Source organism: Ostrinia furnacalis, unplaced genomic scaffold (assembly GCF_004193835.3).
Source record: "Ostrinia furnacalis isolate ACB-3 unplaced genomic scaffold, ASM419383v2 OfSCF7245, whole genome shotgun sequence".
Taxonomy (NCBI): domain Eukaryota; kingdom Metazoa; phylum Arthropoda; class Insecta; order Lepidoptera; family Crambidae; genus Ostrinia; species Ostrinia furnacalis.
The window spans coordinates 206,538-227,053 of record NW_021137484.1 but is presented as its reverse complement, the minus strand read 5'-3'; the positions used below and the strand labels follow the sequence as shown (position 1 = coordinate 227,053).

The 20,516-nt window shown below is 38.7% G+C and overlaps 1 protein-coding gene across 2 annotated transcripts; it reads left to right on the top strand.

Annotated features, from left to right (window-relative positions):
• The first annotated feature begins 12,567 nt into the window (after positions 1 to 12,567).
• Coprox (oxygen-dependent coproporphyrinogen-III oxidase) lies at positions 12,568 to 20,080 on the top strand. 2 transcript variants are annotated; one of them, XM_028319560.1, is made up of 9 exons: positions 12,568 to 12,743; positions 13,182 to 13,410; positions 13,847 to 13,912; positions 15,668 to 15,825; positions 16,640 to 16,770; positions 17,976 to 18,102; positions 18,447 to 18,610; positions 19,377 to 19,546; positions 19,811 to 20,080. In XM_028319560.1, exons 1-9 carry the CDS (start codon positions 12,661 to 12,663, stop codon positions 19,931 to 19,933), a joined length of 1,251 nt encoding a protein of 416 aa, XP_028175361.1. In that variant the 5' UTR covers positions 12,568 to 12,660; the 3' UTR covers positions 19,934 to 20,080. The 2 variants fall into 2 exon arrangements, with proteins under 2 accessions (XP_028175361.1, XP_028175362.1); XM_028319561.1 differs by lacking the exon at positions 13,847 to 13,912.
• Positions 20,081 to 20,516: the final 436 nt, after the last annotated feature.

Here is a 20,516-nt window from a genome sequence, read left to right as displayed (position 1 = left end):
TTTATCGACGTCAAAATGTATGGGCAAAATCGATAAAATGGCGTGATAACCGCTTATCTTAGGCCTACTGGACTAAACATTTTTTACCCGACTGTGCCACAAGGAGGGTTATGTTTTTTTTATTAAACACCTATTGTGTCTCTCGCAGATATTCAAGTCAGGTAGATTATCTTCCAGATTATTTTACTAAAATGGCATACACTCCTGAACCTTTAAGTGGCCTTACGAGTACATTGCGGTAACAAAACACTTATTTAAATAAAGCTGTGATCTACTTCAGGCCCACGTTGACCTACATCGGTCATTAGCTCAGCTCCTGCGCGTGTTACTGCTTATGTTAATATCTTAAGTTATGCCTTAGCCGCTTCCGAGCGAGGTGGAAGCGAGACTTATGGCTGGTGCTCTTGAGCTGGCCAAGGTAATAAAAATATTCTGAGTGTATAATTCACAATTTCATTCTAAGGCGCCGTACATTTTAAGGTCGCGCCTGAACAGTACCTAAGCGTGGAGAATCGAAATTATATTCGGTCACAACAAAAATACAGTCAGAACATCAGACTACACATTTTTTGTAGAAAATAAACTACGTAATACGTTGCACATCGTGCTATGGAGAGAGCTATGCTCGGTGTTTCTTTACGAGATCGATCAGAAATGAGGAGATCCGTAAACGAACTAAAGATGCCGACTTAGCCCGACGGATTAGCAAGCTGAAGTGGAATGTGCAGGGCACATTACGTACATAGAACTGACGGCCGATGAGACAGCAAGGTTCTGGAGTAGAGGCCACGTACCAACCACAAGGTGGACCAATGACCTAATAAAGGTAAGAAGAAGGCGCTGGATGCAGGCCATTGTGAAAATGATGATGAAACTACGTAAGGTATACCACAGACCCCAGTGTTTATCTATACCTATTGTGCCTTTGTCAAGGAACTACTTTTTAAGTATCTAATACTTCACGAGTCGAATAATCCTTTAGCAAACTTAAGACTTTTCCTGAAGAACATGAGACGTGACACATTCAAACAGCAGGCGTGAAAAACGTAAGTGTATGTTTTTATTGCTCTAAGTTATATTTATTTATGAAATTATTCATTTCGCTGAGATGTGCCGGGTCATAAACTCATACCAACGCGAACATAATCCTCGTAATATGTTCTTCCTACTTTATTACGTATTTTATGACCTTAATTTTTACGAGACCTCAGAAATTTTTCTGGAATTTCTTTTCATGAGAATAATTATTAAACTAATATTATATTATTTTGGAATGACCCAGATAATAAATATGAGGATTATATTTATTTTATAGGACAACCAGCAATTTGTTATTTTACTAATACTTACTTATCTCCGAAATTAATTTGGACATAATAGTAGGTACATATCCAAAACTAAAACAAAATTGGACACATTTTCCTTGATCAGCAAACTTAAATACAAGTTAAATTTGCTAACAAATAATATTTTACCTATTACTTTCACAAAACAGAAGGAAACTTACTATTTATTTATTTACCCTTGGCTTTGTTTTTATCAACGAATCTAAGCTTATAACGAAACGTTCCGAGGCAAATATTAAGCACGGGCTGCATCAGTGGCGTGCATTAGGTTTATTTCAAGGTAGGCAGCAGGTACATACACTTTTTAAATCACTGATTCTTATCAAATAAACACTGCTTATGCCTGCCTTATTGTCAATGCGCATCGCATCGTAAGACCCTGCATAGAACAAATCGCGCCTATTGACTTAGCCTGGCATTTATTTATAGTAGTTTTTAGAAGCATTATAGTTTTAATTTATGGATTATGGCAAAACCCTCCACTAAAACTAGAGGAGGCTCATAGTTCAGCAGTGGACTGTAAAGGGCTGTTGATGATGATGATTATAGTCTAAAAACCAAGGCTTATTCATTTATATTTTAATGTTTGTCTTGAATTAGAATTAAAAATGGCTAATGTTCTGGTACGGCAGCAGGCTCCGCAATAAAACTCAAAACACAAATGTTGTCTGATGAAAAACTTCACCTCAGCCTGCCAAAGTGTAAATCAAAAACCTTCACCAAAAAAACTAATAAAATCAATTTCCAGTACTCACTTGATGACAAACCCTTGGAAAAGGTAACACTGCTAAGAGACCTCGGTGTATTTATGGATACTAAGCTCCACTTTGACGTTCATGTCAATCACATAATGCGAAAGTAACTCTGTCTGTCTGTCTGTCTGTCTGTTACGCTTTCCCGCTTAAACCTCGCAACCGATTTTGATGAAATTTGGCATAGAGATAGTTTGAGTCCCGGGAAAGAACATAGGATAGTTTTTATCCCGGTTTTTGAAACAGGGACGCGCGCGATAAAGTTTTTCTGTGACAGACAAAATTCCACGCGGGCGGAAAGCTAGTTACTAATAAAGCTTTCCAGTTGTACGGTTTTGTCATGCGATCGGCCAAACCGTTTAAGCGTCCGTCCTCGTATCTCTTATTATATAAATCTCTAATAAGATCGCAACTAGAATATGCTACGTCAACCTGGAACCCTTTGTATATCAAATACAAAGACCAAATAGACAAAGTTCAACGTAAATTTTTGCGATCTATGTACTTCCGTTGCTTTCGCTCCAAACTTTCATATGAATCTCTTTTACATAAATACTCTCTGCCAAGGCTTGAAATGAGAAGAACACTCCTTGATGCCATGTTATTATATAACATTTTACATGGTAAATTCGACTGTAATCAACTCACCAATAAAATATTCTTTCATGTACCACTTCGTTCCTACGCCGTTCGTCAAACTCGCAAACGAATAGTATTTGTTCCTAAAACTTGTAAAACAAACGCGGGTGAGCGTGCGCCCTTGCGTAGACTAATGGACTCATATAATAAGTACTTCAGTGATGTTGAATTATTTTCATGCACGATTACTTCTTTTAGGAAAAATATCTACGAGATCATTAGTAATGCGAAGGGCGTATGAACCGGTTTACTTTATGTTATCTACATATAACTAGCTGTGCACCGCGGTGTTACCCACGGTAATGCGTAGCCTATGTGTTGTCCGGGGTGTAAATATTATGTATAAGCTATGTACTTAGTTTTTCATTGGTTGCAATAATCGTTTTTTCTTTTGCATTTTGTAGCTTGCCGAATACTGTAAAACTTTGCCGCAACCCTAACATCATTTTACACATTAAGTAATAGTTTAATTTTGTCGAAGCTCTGCAATTTACTACTTTAGATCCTATCTGTGGACAATGGTGCTGGTTGCATTGTTACAAAATTTTCAAATTATTAAGATTTAGTACATAAGCCCTCAATGTAACTGTTTGTTGTCCCAAATAAAGAGAAAAAAAATAATAATAATGAGCCTTCGCAGGCTGTAGGCGTAATGGACGCTTTTTGCCAAAGAGCCGATTCAACCCCAACGTTCGCGGTATTAAAGACCCACTCCGCCATTTTGCTGCAACTCTAGGGTTGCCATGATTTGGAAAACAAATTGAGCCTCGTTTAGTGTTGCCATGAAAATGTTAAAATAATGCTTTACAAAGTGGGCGTGTGATGATGTGAAGAGGCTTGACATTCCTTCCCTAATTGCAGAAGGATTTCTAACTATAGAAATACGAAGAAGGCAAGTATTTTTAATATTTTCACTTTATTGAGGGTTATAATTTTGCAAATATTGCAAAAAACAACGCTACTAAGAATTGTCCCAGAAACCCAAAAGGCCATAGCCTCCTTCCCTGACAAAGAGGAGGCCCCAAGTATCGCGCTTTGTGCTAATTACGCCCTAACGAACGGGCGGAAGGCGCCGCAATTAATGGAGATTAATTTGCTATACTACAACGCAGAGGTATGCGCCTGTGAGTCATTTTTCAGCGCGTGAACTTATGATTCTTGTTTATCAAACCATGAAACAAGGAATAACGTATCTAGGAGTTTCCAAAATACATGTTAATTTGAATGAAAATAGTAACCAGCTAACTCTCCAAATTTCTGAATATGAAGGTACGAGTATGCACTGAAAGCGCTTTCTTGTCAACCTATTAAAAATTTTCATTTTCAAACTTAAATGATTTATCATTAACAACATGAAAAAGTGACAATATCAGTAGGTACTCAATGAAACACTTTGATACTTATGTCAATACAATGGTATTAATGCAAAAAACCCATAACGCAATCGGAGTTACGGAAACAATGGCGCGTATGCACGGGCGCATCCGTCAACAATAACTTCATTATGCAATGCCACGCGTGGAATACACAAGGCAATTGCTAACAGAATCCGAAGTATGTGACACCATGTCACTGAACCAGTAACAAGTTACAAATCTGGACAAATGATAAATAGAAAGAAACTAAAAAGGCGTAACTTATTACTTAGAATTTGGCATCCGATATACTGTAACTTTGCCTCAATGTGGATAATTATTTATTAGTTTCTGCCTCCTCTGTAATGATATAGGTACGATGCTAATAAGAATGCTCAATAGGGCTAAAATTTTACACAACCGCTTAAAACGATCATAAGCATGTAACACCAAATAAGATCTTGGAAGGTGTAACAAAATACATCGTGTAACAATGCCAAAACCGGATTTGGGGATTGTCGTGTATCACAATTTGGGACGTCTAGATCTCCCGGATAATCTCATGCCACGCCACGCCACGCCAGCCTCGTCACCGATGGAAATGAGATTCGATTTGGCGGCGTGGGCGAAAGCCCGATCGTGTAACTTTCGTATAAGTTTACTTATTGGAATTTCGTTACACCTACGAGTGCTTACTTTGAGACAGCAATATTCGAGGTTTGTTCGTGCTTGGTAACAATGTGACCTTTTAAGAACAAGAATTTACTAAGAACCTTTGTATGTACCTTGTCAAATTATCTACAGTCTGAATATATTGAAAGAAAGAAAAAGTATTTACTTGGTACCAAAAGATCTCTCAGAATGTAAGAATCACCATGAGAATTATTGGAAAGCAACGAATATGTTTGTCATCTGTTTTATCAAGACGTTTAATCACAATGAACTGAAACTGAACTTCGCGTGCTTTTAAACCATCGGCACGATCGAGGCCTGTCAGACATATACGAGTAGACTCCTCAAAGTCTAACACCGGGGTTGTTAGTTTTTTCGGGCGAATAGAACATAATTGCTGCATTTTTGCCCGCATAATCTTGATAAAACATGACTAAACAGTTTCTAGAAGCCTTAGCCTGAATAGTGATGAACAATTTTCCGTTTGCAATTCGTTATCTGTAGTTCCTGAGGCGACGATAAAATCTGGATTGAGCTGTGGCGAGCCGTGAGCGATCAACCTACATTGCTGCCGGCGGCGGGTCCGTGGAATTGAAAAAACCCCCTAGAAGCCAAAAATATAAAAGCCTTTTCATTTAATCTTTTAACCGCTTTTCACTGACTTTCCCCCTATTTTCTGTTCATTGACAACTTGACATTCCACCATCAGCCTTGCTTCTTACTTCACTTGTTCCAGTGGCATTTCTAATATTTAATTTTTCGCCACCATTTATCAAAACATTCTTTGTATACTACATTGCGAAATGCGCGGGTAAATTAGTTCGATTGATACTACCTACACTTTGATCTTAGCCAAAAGGCCGAGAAGTTAATTAAGTTACGTGGTATAAAAAGCTTGACAAATGTTCCCAAATAAGGCAGATTCTAACAACTTCTGAAACGACCTTCAGCAATGTATCTGGTATCTGCCGCGGATGCTGCGCCGGCTCTGATAACCGACTGTGTTGCTACCCAACACTATTTCATAACAAACATTTAAAATATTTATTTATACGTTCAATTCAACTGAAGTAAAAAAATAACAGCCATGGTTCTTGTAATGTAAGGATTTGCCACACTGCACTGGATGCGGTCTGAGGTCATCATACATTATGCGGGCTGCATACACTTTGACCTGACAGCAGACCACGTCCTATACTGATTAAAAAACAGCAAGAAAGTCCAAAATAAAGACTTGAAAATGTATTTGGATTCCTTACACTGAAGTCTATCCTGAAGTGTATTGCAGTTTGTAGTTTCACCGACTATCTTATTATGAGCCGCAGTGAAACAGTTTTCAGTCTTGCTGTGTGCTTGCCAAATGCGTTATTATCACTTATGATAATAGGAAACATTTATCAGCTTAATGTTCACAAAGCGGTATCGGGTAGGCATAATACCAAGACGTGAACCGCTGGCAAGTGGAATGCCAATTTTTAGTCTATGATTTGCATATCTATTAGAGTTTCTTTGATAAAGTCTACAAATTCTGTATATGCCCAAAGCGTTAATTTATTGACAAAAGGTGGGCTTCAACTATAACATTTGTAAAATTAAGGACCTAAGCACTAGACTGATTACAGAAAAATCATTTTCACAGAAAAATCATTTTCAAAATCAATTCAACTCCTCCTACACAACTACGAGTGTATACTTACTTAATGTATTAATCTTTAAGAGCATTAAGAAAATACACATCACATTAACACACTTTCAATGTAATAAACGAAGTCAAAGGAGCTATAAAGTGCAATATCAAAAGTTACGACACTATTTAATTCTTTTAATGACACTGTGACATCACAGAAGAAATCGTTTAGGAATGGCGGTCACGTAGGGCCATGTTATAAGTCCGCATTGTTTAGCGAGCGCTGCACAGTGGAATAACTATGAAATGCATGCAAATTCGCATGTTAATATGCATGGGCCTGAGATGAGAGGAGGAAATGGCTCATCAGTAAGAGCATTACTTTTTAGTGTGATTAGTGTTGAAGATGAGAGAATAAACAAGCTATCAGAAGTTGTTCATTGCAATGAGTTATCAGCACATTTTATGCATGTGTAACGTTTTGATAAGTCTCAAATAACGCATCAAAAATGAAGTGATAAGAAAATAAAAGATGAGTATTCTGTTTGAATTTCTGACTTGTAAAATGTAAAGCTTATAAATAAATTACAGATAAAATCCAGGCAATTAAAAACCGCCGCGCCCATGTTAAAATTTTGCAAACCCGTTCCCAAAACGAAGGGCCCGCAGAATATTGCAAAGCGTTTAAATGTTTAAGCCCACCTTGAAGGGTTGTAAAGCAATTAATTAAACAATTAACGGTGTAAGTGCAGACCATCTGCCGCCGGCAATTTACCAACGTCACGGGTGACAGCTCGATTGTAATTCATGGCTGACCATAATCCTGTCTAATCCGAGGTTTAAGTGTTAGGTAAGGTAGCTCGGACACTATTCCAAGAATATAATATACATATAACGCCCTGTCATATAATTAAATTCATGACAAGTAGTTTTTGTTCGGAATTCTTTCTACATTTATATTTGCTTTTAATAAAGATTCACGTGTAATGGATAGATTGGAGTGAGCGGCCAGAATTCGCACTGGGATTGAGTCCTCAAAAGACTAAGGGATAAAGCAATAAGACGTGGATAAAAGATAATATCGCTCAACAAATACCAAACTTAAATTTTTATACCTATGATCTTTACGTAACAAAACTTGTTACAGTTAATATGAATGTTATTTGTTTTTATTCAAAGATCCGTCCACATGTCCATCGTAAATTAAACAATCCATGATTAATGTCAGTCACAAATGACCCGGTAACTATAGCCTTCCCTTCACTAGTAACATGGATGACGAGCAAAATATCGCTCGCATGGCGTCATCGCGCCACGATTTGCAAATATTAATAAACCGCAGATTGCTATGATTTAATAACCGAATGTAGGTCAACCCCATGTCGAGATTATTAAATTTCGCTTTACCATGAAAGCATTATGGTGTAGATTATATTACTCCTCGTGACTGAAGGGACGCCGTAAACGCTGCTCCCATTAGAAACGTTTTTAATGCAGTGGATTATTTTGATGACACATTGCTCGGAAGTGTAACAACCACTTACTCTGGAGAAAAATGTTAACGTAAAATAACACTGTGAAAATTCCGACGACAAAAACTTGACAAAGAATGCCGCCTGCAATTTTCTAACTCGGAATGAGAACGGATATAGCACGGATATAATATTATGACACCAGAATTCACTAGATTATCATACTTTGGTTTTAAAATTATTTTAATTGGTGTTTTAAGAAGTAAATTGCTATCCCACCAAAAACATTCTGTAAAAAATTAGCCAAGTCTCGATGGAGCTGCTTGTTTATCTCTAAAAAGTAATGAAATCTAGACAAAGTCGTGCCAAGTCTGTGGTTCCTTACTGCAATTTTTTTATTATTATAGTTAACGTTGTGTGACTTGGCCGTTGAAGGGTACAAAACCAGGTGCTCCATGACACCATTGCACCAATCTGTCGCCAGAACCGCTACCCATTGACGATGGAAAATTTCCACTTTGAAAACGTTGATTCAATAACCAGTCAAGTAGGCTTGATAAAGCTGCGTATTTCAATAATACTTTAATATGTATGATTATCTTATAAAGATTGTTCAACGGCCAAGTCACAAAACATTAACTATAATAATAAAAAAATTGCAGTAAGGAACCACAGACTTGGCACGACTTTGTCTAGATTTCATTACTTTTTAGAGATAAACAAGCAGCTCCATCGAGACTTGGCTAATTTTTTACAGAATGTTTTTGGTGGGATNGATTATGAATGTGGTGTTACTCCAGATCTTCGATTTTCCCAGTTTTTATAGTTTTCCCTTTATGTAGTCATTAAACCCTAACTTTGTACCAAATTTCAGCTCTCTGAGTTTATGGGAAGTACTAATTCTATTTTGATGATCATCAGTGAGTGAGTGAGTGTCATAAATGCGAAACTTTGCTTTCGCTTAACTTTGAAACTAAATGACCTACAGACTTGAAATTTTGGATTTTAAGTATGTGATTATAGCTTACTAGATAACGAAAATTTCAGCGTTCTGGTCTTATCCAGAGGTTCTCAAATAGAGGCCTGAAAATGCGGCGAAATGGTTCCAGTAAAGGATGGTACGGCAGTGTTTGCTTCGCGCTCGACTTGGCGGGGGCACTACCGTGCCCCCAGATATTTCCAAGAAAACTTTCACACTATATTTGATAATAAAGCACTAGACCAGTAAGGACTTACAATTTTAACTGCTACATAGCCAAGAACAAAAGCTTGGCTGCTAGAGAAACCCAACCAATGATCTATAAATAGTTATAGTTTAAATCAGTAAGGTTAGTGGCTAGTGCTAATATCAAAGCCCAGACTGATCTAATAATGCGAATGTAGTCCAGATGATAAGTAACCCGACACAGCCCGTCTGGCCACTTAATTAACTGAATCACAGTTCCATCATAAGACAGAATGATATTATCATTCTACACCTATAACAGCAGAAGTGGCTGTACCTCCTAATGCCTTTGAAGATAGGGATTGTGATCCCATTATTACATTAGAAATTAGAAGACAATTGTGATTGTCTTCTAATTTCACAGACAGCTGTACTAAAAGGTTGGTACGAATCCAATTCACCGCATTAGGTCCGACGTGAATCATTTACACGTCACAGCCAGTGAATGGGACACTTATACTACGGTGCCAACATATAAACTCAATATCAATGTAAATATTTTGGTTCGAGACGCTACACACATTATCTACGCATGAGTAGTGTTGTAGACTTGTAACATTGATAAGAATTACATTAACTAAAATTAAGTACGGGCCAATGATCTCAAAACTTTAGGTACACTCAACGGATTAATTGAACAATGATGTTGTGATATTTTCAAACGGCTATTTGTAGCAATCGCATAGTTATCGTCCATTACTCGACGCAATGTTAAATATAGTATAGCACAATGTTTTCCCTTTAATCAACGCGCTAACCATCTACGCACGGCACAAGAATGTTGATTCGGAAATATTAAACGTTACCCAAAGAATTTTACAAATTACTTCAGCTAAGTATCTCTGAAACTTTCCGAGTAATGAAGCGATTCCAAATTCCGAGAAAATATCTTCCACCGAAACTAATTTAGCTTCTTCCCTGATATTAGATCCCCGAGGAATTACCTATTTAGATTTTTAAAGCGAGCCTTAATGAAACGTCTCACGTAACAAACTAATTCAATACAGTGGAAAGTATTAGAAGTCCGAACAATTTAGCCGATGTCATCTTTTAGAATTTAGCCGCAAATTAGTTTGGCCACCCAATTTCCAGAATGAAGATTGAAGTAAGAAAGTTCTGAGTGGTTTACGTTGTCCGCACATTTCAATGCGATTTTCCGGCAGGTAATGTAGGGCGTGTTTGCCTGATGAATGAGGCTGGAGACAAATGGGAGTTTGAGGTGACAAAGGAACTTGGACTATAGCGAGTAAAATTATGAAGTCGCTGCTTTTCATGGTGCACCTGCTATTGTGCTTATTCATAATGTTGTGAAATGGGGAGTGTGGAGCAAAAAGGTTTCGATTGTCTTTTAGGAAACAATTCTTGATCGGCGTACCTACCTACGGCATCACTTAAAATCAATATAACTGGTGTGTAATCAAAATAAATGACGAAAACGGGACCGTGCCGTGCTTACGTGAATTTCACACACCAGTTTCAGTGTGTTATAATTTGAGTTTAGAGTTTGATTAGGTACCTACCTAACAAATGAAATGTACCTAGGTAGGTATGTTGTACCTACTCGTACATTTAACAAAAGGAGCATAGTTCTCCAATTAAGTTATTTGTTTGGCAGGCTGTTTGGTAAGCAACAGTTCATGATGATCTTCGGAGATTGGTTCAATATTGCCTGTATATTGTAGAATATTCGATAAAATGTTAGGCAAAGCAACAAAGTTTCGGTTGTGTGAGTAACAAACAGTGATAGGCGAAATTGGTATCTTTTTCGTACATTTGTTACGACGGCTATGTTGTTAAAACTTTGTACGGTATTCCAGAACGGTAATCGAAGAAGAATAATTGAATGACGTTATTATGGGCAATAAAAGGTAACGTGTAATCGATAGTAAGAGTCATAATTAATGTGTATCGTTGTCATAAACAGTCTGGATATTAAAATCGATATTAACCAGCTAAGAACTCAACCTAGGTACCTAATAAATTATTCTTGTTACTTAATATTATTCTGTGGTTATACTTAAAACGGAGATATTTTAACATACAGTTCATATCTCAAACCGATTTTTACTGAGGATTTGAAGTAAGCTTTGAAAATTTTAATTTGACCGGCCGGCCTGCTGGCTTTCATAGGTATAAATTCATGGTGTTGTGCCTGGCAGGCAAATAGTAATAAAATCTACGCTAATATTGGTCAAGTAAAATTGCAACACATCCGCTTGCAAACATCTGCATAGAAATACTGCGTCATAATAATAAAATAGTATGATTAAGGTCGTCCTCCTAACTTTCCAAACATTTTAACGTTGTTCGTCTCTATCAAAAATTACTCGACAAAAGGTCTAGGCATTATTAAGTGCAGCGTTTATCTTATCTGCTATCAGTCCAATATGATCGCCATACTGCCGCCTACACGGTTGCACGATATTACGCCAAGTAGGTACACAGTCGGAGACTTAATGCGAAAGTGCCGAGGCGCGCGTAAACGGATTACGCTCGTCTGTTGTGCATATTCTATTACGCCAGATTACATGGTCAAGGTTAGGCGCTGACGCAGTCGCCAGCGCCTGCCGAGCCAGCGGAGCCTCCGCACGCACATAAAAGCAGCCAAGTATTTTTTGGCAGCGACGGCACCCACCGTGCGGTGATTGTTTTGATTCCGCTGCGGGTGTACACAACGCTGCGCTCTCGCTCGCCGCAGGTGGGGCGATACGCCAGTCGCCAGCCGCTCGACCGTGGCTGCTGCCCCGCGCCCCGCGAGGCCGGCCGTGCCTCCTCATCGCCATTATCTACGAAACCTTGGACCGCGGCGCGCGATATCCAACGTCAAAACTCACCTTTTTAATCTGGAAGTGGTCCGGCCGCAGCGTCTCCTGGATCTCCTGCTCCACCCCGCGCGGCGCCGCCTGCACGGAGCTGCGGAAGCCGTCCAGCACCCCCTTGAACGTGAACTTCTTCATCGCGATCACCGAGTCGACGCGGGTCCTTTGTCCGAGGCCGCTCGCGCCGGCGGCTACATCACAGCCGTCCGCGGCGGACAGCGAGCCGGTTTTGGCGGAAGGAAGATCGGTCGCTCCCGCGCTCTCTCGCCGCTACTCTACTGCGCAGGGCCGCCCCTAGCCGCCGCCGACGCCGCCACGCGCCCGCCACGCCGACGATCGACGAAAACTAGGCGAGGCACCGCCTCCGGAATGTACGGCAATGCGGCTCCGAGCCCGATCGATAGCCGGGATAGCAGAGACCGCGCTACACACGCGCACTGCGAACCTGTCCACCACGTTGTCGGCGAGGTCGCCGCGGACTGGCCGGAAAGAGCGCGCCGCGGCCGATCGATGCTATCCCCATGCACGGAAAAGAGATGAACACATATTGCGCATGTAGGCGCGTCTTGCGTTGCGGAGGAAAAATTACAGCTGATAGCTGGTTCGCGAAATTCCCGCCTAGCGGCGCCCCGTACGTAAACATCACACACATGTGACGTGAACTGTCAAACGTCGATCAACTTTTCAACCGGGTACTTGGCCTGTCAAAATAAACATCCAAAAACACGTATTTTTGTACAAATTAATCCAAAAATGTCGTATAAAATAGTTGTTCGGAGTTTCCGTACACTCAGTTATGTGGGAAGCTATAAAAAGTTCAAGGATCGACCTATCAAGTAAGTCAATGATTCAAGTGTTTCAATGGATATCTACCAAGTTAGAGTTAGAAATGTTCCCATTAGATTCTTATCAGTGCAATACATTCATATAAGATATGAATAGTAATAGTATTCTTATTGACTAGTTCCCAGTTTGTTTGACCCAATTAACTTAAGTGAGGAAGTAGGTAGGCAGGTTATGTTACTTAGCATGTACTTTGATCATTATTAGCACTTAACTTCCTGATTATGACCTAAATGATTTGTTTAAGCATTTGTTTCCTAGAAATCGTCTACTTATGCGCTACAACATGTGTGTACAAACTACATAGCTCTTTATTACTATTTCTTAAGTAATTTTTAAGTCAGCAAACTTGTAGCTGTGTATCTGATTCTATAAAACAATGTTATGTTTTCCATTCCTGTCTACATTGTTTATGATTATATTTTTTCCAGTCTGTACTGTGCAGCACTACTAGGCGCTGGCTACATAGCGTACAGTCAACACAAAAACAACAAAGCGGACATGAAGGAAATCATGCAGCTTCAGAACTACATGGCAGAACCCATCACGCCCATAGACAAACTGGAGAAAACACAGAATGACATGAAGACACAAATGGAACTGCTCATCATGAGGATACAAGCAGAGTTCTGTCGGGCATTGGAGAAAGAGGAGGACCAGGTAATATTAATAATTTATTTATTTCTCTCACAATATATTAGGAAAAACATTTCGTATAATATCTGTTAAACTATAGATTAGCATTGTGAGAGCTGGTGCCTATTGTAGATTTTAAGAAAATCTGTATTACAGGTCACCAGGCCCACTCCGCGGAATCTATTTTATTAAACAATTCTACATTTCAATGATTAGAAGATTCCTAGAAGTACAGACTGTTGTCACTAATTTACTGCTGTTGATGATTAGCAGACGGAGGTTCAAAAGATTGATATCTCTGAAAAACTAGATGTTTCAGATCTTAGATGATCAGACTTAAAATTAAAATGTATGATTCATTTTATATTATATGGGTTTCCAGGGCTAAATAAAACATTTTTTATGCAAGTTGTGTCACCTGTCCCATGGTAAAATGTTATCTTTTGTCATTTTCTTGTAGGCATGGGAAGATGAGAAAACGATTGATGATTATGATTTTGATGAGGACCTTTATGTTACATATCCGGTATGATTCATTACTTTATTTATTTTTTAACTTTCTTTTATTTTTAATGCACTAGCGAGTTTAAAATATTAGTTTCAATATTTTATTAAGTACGTCATTTATATTCATTTCTTCATAACTTATGACGCAATAAGATCTTGTAAGATCTTGATGATACAAATACAACTAATAAATGTCATTAGAATTAATATTATAATCAAAATGTCATTAAAGTATGCATATTTATAAAAAACAACTGATATTATCAAGATCTTAATCCCTATTTCATTCCCTAGCTCACTGTTGAAAGTAGGTAGGGTAAACCGACAGTCATTGGACGCTGCCAGTCATTGGACAAAACAACCCTTGAATTTTCTTAAAATGAATATTCCTTCAAAAAAACGCCCTTTTATCTCCATCAGTCGGAATCTCTCAGTTGTTGAAATAGAAATGCTATTTTTAATTCATTAAATAACTGTCCAATAACTTTCTTAAGTGTCCAATGACTGGCAGTTTACCCTATGTATGAATAAATAGGGAATATTTAACCTGCATGATAGTTTGTACATTTACAGTAACAGTAATAAATCGTTTTGTATTAATAACTGCTTGGTTCATCTAATAAATACTAATTGAATAATTGTTTTCACCAGTCATGATTAATAGTTCATTACTGTGTAGTATTTGTACGTTGTTTAATAAAGGCAATATAATACTTTTTACTAGTACCACTGACTTATGGGCCATATCAAAAGTATTAATTATATTTTTCAAAAATAAGATAGGGCACAGAAAAAAATTTCAATTCCAGGAACTACAAAGAGTCTTATCCCTAGAATGTAATCTCTTCCAGACATGCAGGAGAGAACATTTGTGTTCAATATTAATATTTAATGAGTCTAGTATTCCATAACAAATGTTATCAACTTAAAATAATTCATTTGATTTCAAAGGAAAGAAACTAAAATAATAAACACGTCATACTCATAACATAACTGGAAAAAACCAATCGTCGTAATAGAAATAGCTTTATCACAGATAATATAATACTAGGCTTTATCATCATTTGACAGTTCAGTCTTGCGTTTGTATTTTTACGTGTAATAAACATTAAATAAATAAATAAATCAATGGTTGTGAGTCTCGTGACCCTGAAAATGAGGGAAGAAGTTGACCTATTATCGTAGACTTTCCTTTATGACGAACATGACGCTCTGAGCCCAGCCTAACGCCATACACTGAGCTCCTTGCCAAGTTTAATGCGTGCATTTAACATGACCTTGCCCTATTTTTGGAATGCGCCAACTGGTTCAACTATTTCCAGGCAAAGACTTTTATTTATGTCCTGAAAAATACTGCTCACCAAAGGATGTGATTTCAATAAACAATTTCAAACCTCAATGTAACCTTGTTGATGATCAAATAAAACGAAAGTAGACTGGTCTTTTACAGAAAGTCATTAATAAAGGAGTGCGTGTCCCCCTTCCAAAAATCGGTATACTAATAAAAAATGTCCCATCTTTTTCTCTTGTTCTTAATATTCACCTTAATCTATTCAACGTAAGAATATTTAGCAAATATCCATCCTCCATCCTCATAAGCTTTCCCATTTATAATTAGCTGATGGTGCAGTCACCATAAATAATACCTAGATCTTATAAATTGAAACATGCGCATTCATTTACGTGATTTGAAATAGATCTAGGGAACCGGGTAGATTTTTATTCAGAACAGCCAAAGAACTTGTCCAGTACACTTAGCAGTCCTTATTTCCAGGACGCAAAGTTCAAAGTGGACCGCTGGCTTCGCAGCGAGGGTGGCGGCGGCATCACGTGCGTGCTGCAAGATGGCCGAGTCTTCGAAAAGGCCGGCGTCAACATTTCCGTGGTGTCTGGCACCCTGCCCCCAGCCGCTGTCCAGCAGATGAGGAGCAGGTAACTGGGGGGAGACGTAACACCAACTCAATAGTACGCCTTGTGATGCAACACAAAGTGAAGGGCACCACCAGGTCACGGGGACGATCGTCAACGCGATGGATAGACCCTGACCTAATCAAAACTCCTGTGGGTGGTACCCAGCACGAGTGCACCGAATTGACCACTATCAATCAAGGGAAAGATTTATTACACCGATCTTGTTGCGACAAGGAAAAATTTCCGTGCTTTTAAGCGATTTTGTGAAAAATATTATTGGCAGGTAGTTGCTAATTGCTCATAAGATAGGCCCCTTAATTTAATTTAATGTCCGTGGTGCATAATAATCTTTTCTTAAAGGTTTTAAACCTTTGTTTGTCACCTGTCATCCGCTTTGCAATGGAGGGAAGTCGAACCTTAATTTCGAACTCCTATGTTCTTCTGATTAATTTCCTTGCGGGTCCAATGACAGTTTAACTTTCCCCCGGTTTTTGTGGCGGTCAAGCTGTAGATCCTGGCTACACAGGAGTTGCAGTGGTGGGAACGAGAGGTGGGAATAGTCCCGTATCAAGGGAAAGATGACGAGACAAGCAACATCCGCCCATAACAAATCACACTCATGGCGACCATGACCACTCTGTCAAGAACGTAATGACTGAGAAAAAGGCGAGGAGACTTAGTACTAGGGGGGCTTAAGATAATTTTAATCCTATCTTAAGATAATTTTGTCTAATCAGATTTAACAAATATCATAATAATGTGATTTGAAGTTTGAACATTCGTCTTGCTATACTAGAACTAGAGCATTAAACCTAACTTCTTTAAATCTGTTCAGGGGTAAAAACCTTCAGAACACCGACCTGCCGTTCTTCGCGGCGGGAGTCAGCGCAGTCATCCACCCTCGGAACCCCATGGTGCCGACGATACACTTCAACTATCGCTACTTCGAAGTTCAAGACAAAGACGGTAAGGTGTACAACGACCTTAAAATTTTGTAGTGTGCAATAACCTATTATTACTGTCTAAAGCCTGGTCTGTGAGCACGTAGAATTTTGTCTAATGACCCCAAGCTACCCATCCTTATCGCCTGTGCGACAAGCGCCCGCAGTGAGTGTGCGAGCGAGATAGCAACATAATTACGCGCGAGCGATAAGGATGGGTAGCTTGGGGTCATTGGACAAAATTCTATGTGCTCACAGAAGTCACAGACCAGGCTTTAGTCGGCCTTTATGAGTATTGCCAACAACAAAAAAGAATAAGAAAAACTTATTACTGGCAACACCAACAGTTTAGTGTCAAACTCCGGTGGGGCCATGAAATGTGTGCTTTTAGTTTTTTTGGCATTATTGGTTTGAATGTATTAATAGATGTTTTTTTTTTTACATTTTCTTCGAGCAATATTTATTTGAATATTTTATATAGCCTGACCAGGAACATAAAAACCCTGGCATAGTGGCGCGTCAATTGCATTTGATAGTGCAACACTGAGTACAGTCGTACCTGTGTTAAATTAATAGGCTAACTATGTATCAGGATTCAGAATTACGGGTTTTAATGAATTAACGAAAACATATTATTATAGGTAACCTGGTATAAAAATATTATAAGAAACCATCAATCGAGCTAGTAGGATTTATTTTATTATTCATCAATAATCAAATTCAGAACTTGAATATTCAACTGCAATGTCTGCTCATGAACGCTTCAAACTCGGTACTTCTTTCCCAATTCCATAAAATTCAACACTTAGAAAGTGACAAAAAATTTTAAAATAGGTAGTTGAAACAAACCACAGCTAATTTTCATAGTGGACTGTACTATACGATACACATGTCAGTCAATTTGACAACCTTTGTCGGAAACATTATTCAATGAAAATATTGTCCAAACCCTTAGTATTTCTCTTCGTCAAATACTTTAACACATTGTGAACCACTTTTCTTTCACGACTATAAAAAGATTTTAGCAATTTAATTCACAAAATCAGTTGCGTACATTTAAAATAAAGTTTGTTTACACTTTGACAGCAATAGACTGACATGCAAGGTGACATGACAATGAAGTTTTCAGTTACTGTTGCCATTAAAAGAAATTAGTACCATTAGTTTTCCGCAACATGGCGAGGGTTTTTATGTTCCTGGTCAGGCTATACTATTCATTATTATTCATAGGTGTCCATTGGTGGTTTGGCGGAGGCACAGATCTAACGCCATACTACTTGAATGAGGAGGATGCAGCACACTTTCACCTCACGCTAAAACATGCGTGTGACGCACATGACGAGACCTATTATGCCAAGTGAGTACATTTAAATCACTGAAAAGACTAGAGTATAATTTGGATGTGTATCATATGCTTCTCTTCTGTAACTTGAACGGAATAAAATAATTTGATTTAGCGACAGCGCACACTGGGCGACACGCGACAGCGACAGAAGAAGATGATGATGAAATTGACAAGAAGAGGCGTCAAGTCACCGAGCTGTCAGTGTCGCGTGCCAGTGTGCGCTGTAGCTTAGTGGAAAACGAATCTGGGTTTTCGATACTTAAGTAATAGAAAAAAAGTGAATTTAAATTAATGTCAGTCAGCTCTCTACTTTAAAACCTTTGGCCATAAAGTTTATTTTAGAACATTGACTTTAGATTCAAGAAATGGTGCGACGACTATTTCCATATCCCGCACCGCGGCGAACGGCGCGGCGTCGGCGGCATCTTCTTTGACGACCTGGACACGCCCAGCCAGTACGCCGCCTTCAACTTCGTCACCAGCTGCGCCGAAGCCGTCATCCCGAGCTACCTGCCCATCGGTGAGCCATACAGATTACAGATATAGTCTGGTCCGTGAGCACGTAGAATTTTGTCCAATGACCCCTAGCTACCCATCCTTATCGCTCGCGCTAAATTATGTTGCTATCGCGCTCGCACACTCACTGCGGGTGCCAGTCGCACAGTCGCGACAGCAATATAATTACACGCGAGCGATAAGGATGGGTAGCTAGGGGTCATTGGAAAAAATTCTACGTGCTTACGGACCGGGCTTTACCTATCATAACAACGGTAGATCGAGCTTAACAGAGTGGTATCTTATGAGGTCCGTATAAGTATGCCGCCTTCAACTTCGTCACCAGCTGCGCCGAGGCCGTCATCCCAAGCTACCTGCCCATCAGTGAGCCATACTAATAGACAACATACCATAGCAATACTAATAGCAATATATGACTCTTTCAAATTACACGTGTTGAACAAGATGTCACAATCGTGCGTTTGCAAGACCACACCGTTGTGGATTATTGTCATTTTAATTTCGACGCAGTTGTCATTATTTTTTCGGTGAGCGGTTCCTGCAAACGGACTACTAAAACTTCAAGATCAAAACAAATAACACCCAATGCAACTGGCCGAATACAATAATGTTATTTGTTTGTGTTAAGCCGGTTTTCAGCGCGTTTTGCCCTACACAATCAACAAAAAATGTTGAATGTTGACATGTTTTTGTTGATTGTGTAAGGCAAAACACGCGCCGAAAACCCAGCTTTAGTTAACAGCTATGATAGTTTTTATTCGTGTCAACAGTCCAGAAGCGCAAAGACGACGCGTACGGCTACCACGAGCGGCAGTGGCAGCTGTTGCGGCGCGGGCGCTACGTGGAGTTCAACCTGATCTACGACCGCGGCACCAAGTTCGGGCTGCACACGCCGCAGGCGCGATACGAGTCGATACTCATGTCGCTGCCGCTTAATGCTGTAAGTACTGTCAACTGTGTGTGACCGTTTTTTATTTGTTTTTGGAACGCGCTTCAGTAGTTTGTGGAGCTTTTAAAGATGTCCTACACTGAACTGTCCCACCGGATCGCTATTGGACAACAACCACATAATAAGACATTACTGGGTTTAGTTTTTGCCACTTGATGTTTCAAAATCGTGGTACCATTATTAAACATTTTTTTTTAATTACTGTGTTAGTAGTTATTTATTTAAATGGCAACATTTGTTTTTTTTTTTTTGCAGAAATGGGAATACATGCACGAACCAAAAGCAAATTCTCCTGAAGAAAAACTAATGAAAGTTTTAAAGGAGCCCCGAGATTGGATTAAACTGGAAAATGAAACGTCACGGAAGTCTGCTGCCTGAAATTAAAAATATGTAGGTACTTATTTGGGGATGGTCACAAATAATTATGAAGTATTGTGAAGAGACTTTTTATAAAATCGAATTGTATTTATACTGAAATCGTAGTTTATTGTAAATTATATTTTTATAAAGTTGAGAATACATAAATCAATCTTGTTTTATTCTAAAAACTTTCTTTATTATTTAAAAATAAAATAATGCTATAGCCTGACCAGGAACATAAAAACCCTGGCATAGAGGCGCGTCAATTGCATTTGATAGTGCAACACTGAGTACAGTCGTACCTGTGTTAAATTAATAGGCTAACTTTATGTATCAGGATTCAGGATTACGGGCTAATTTGATATTTTCATAAATTAACGAAAAAATATTATTATAGGTAACCTGGTTTAAATAAATTAAATGAAACCATCAATCGAGCTAGTAGGATTTATTTTATTATTCATCAATAATCAAATTCAGAACTTGAATATTCAACTGCAATGTCTGCTCATGAACGCTTCAAACTCGGTACTTCTTTCCCAATCCCATAAAATTCAACACTTAGAAAGTGACAAAATTTTTCAAATAGGTAGTTGAAACA

Excerpts from the sequence above, each read along its gene's own strand:
- Coprox (XM_028319560.1), top strand. The coding sequence starts at position 12,661 with ATGTCGTATAAAATAGTTGTTCGGAGTTTCCGTACACTCAGTTATGTG. Across the intron at positions 12,744-13,181 it reads TTCAAGGATCGACCTATCAA|TCTGTACTGTGCAGCACTAC; the intron begins GTAAGTCAATGA and ends TATTTTTTCCAG. Across the intron at positions 16,771-17,975 it reads CGAAGTTCAAGACAAAGACG|GTGTCCATTGGTGGTTTGGC; the intron begins GTAAGGTGTACA and ends TATTATTCATAG.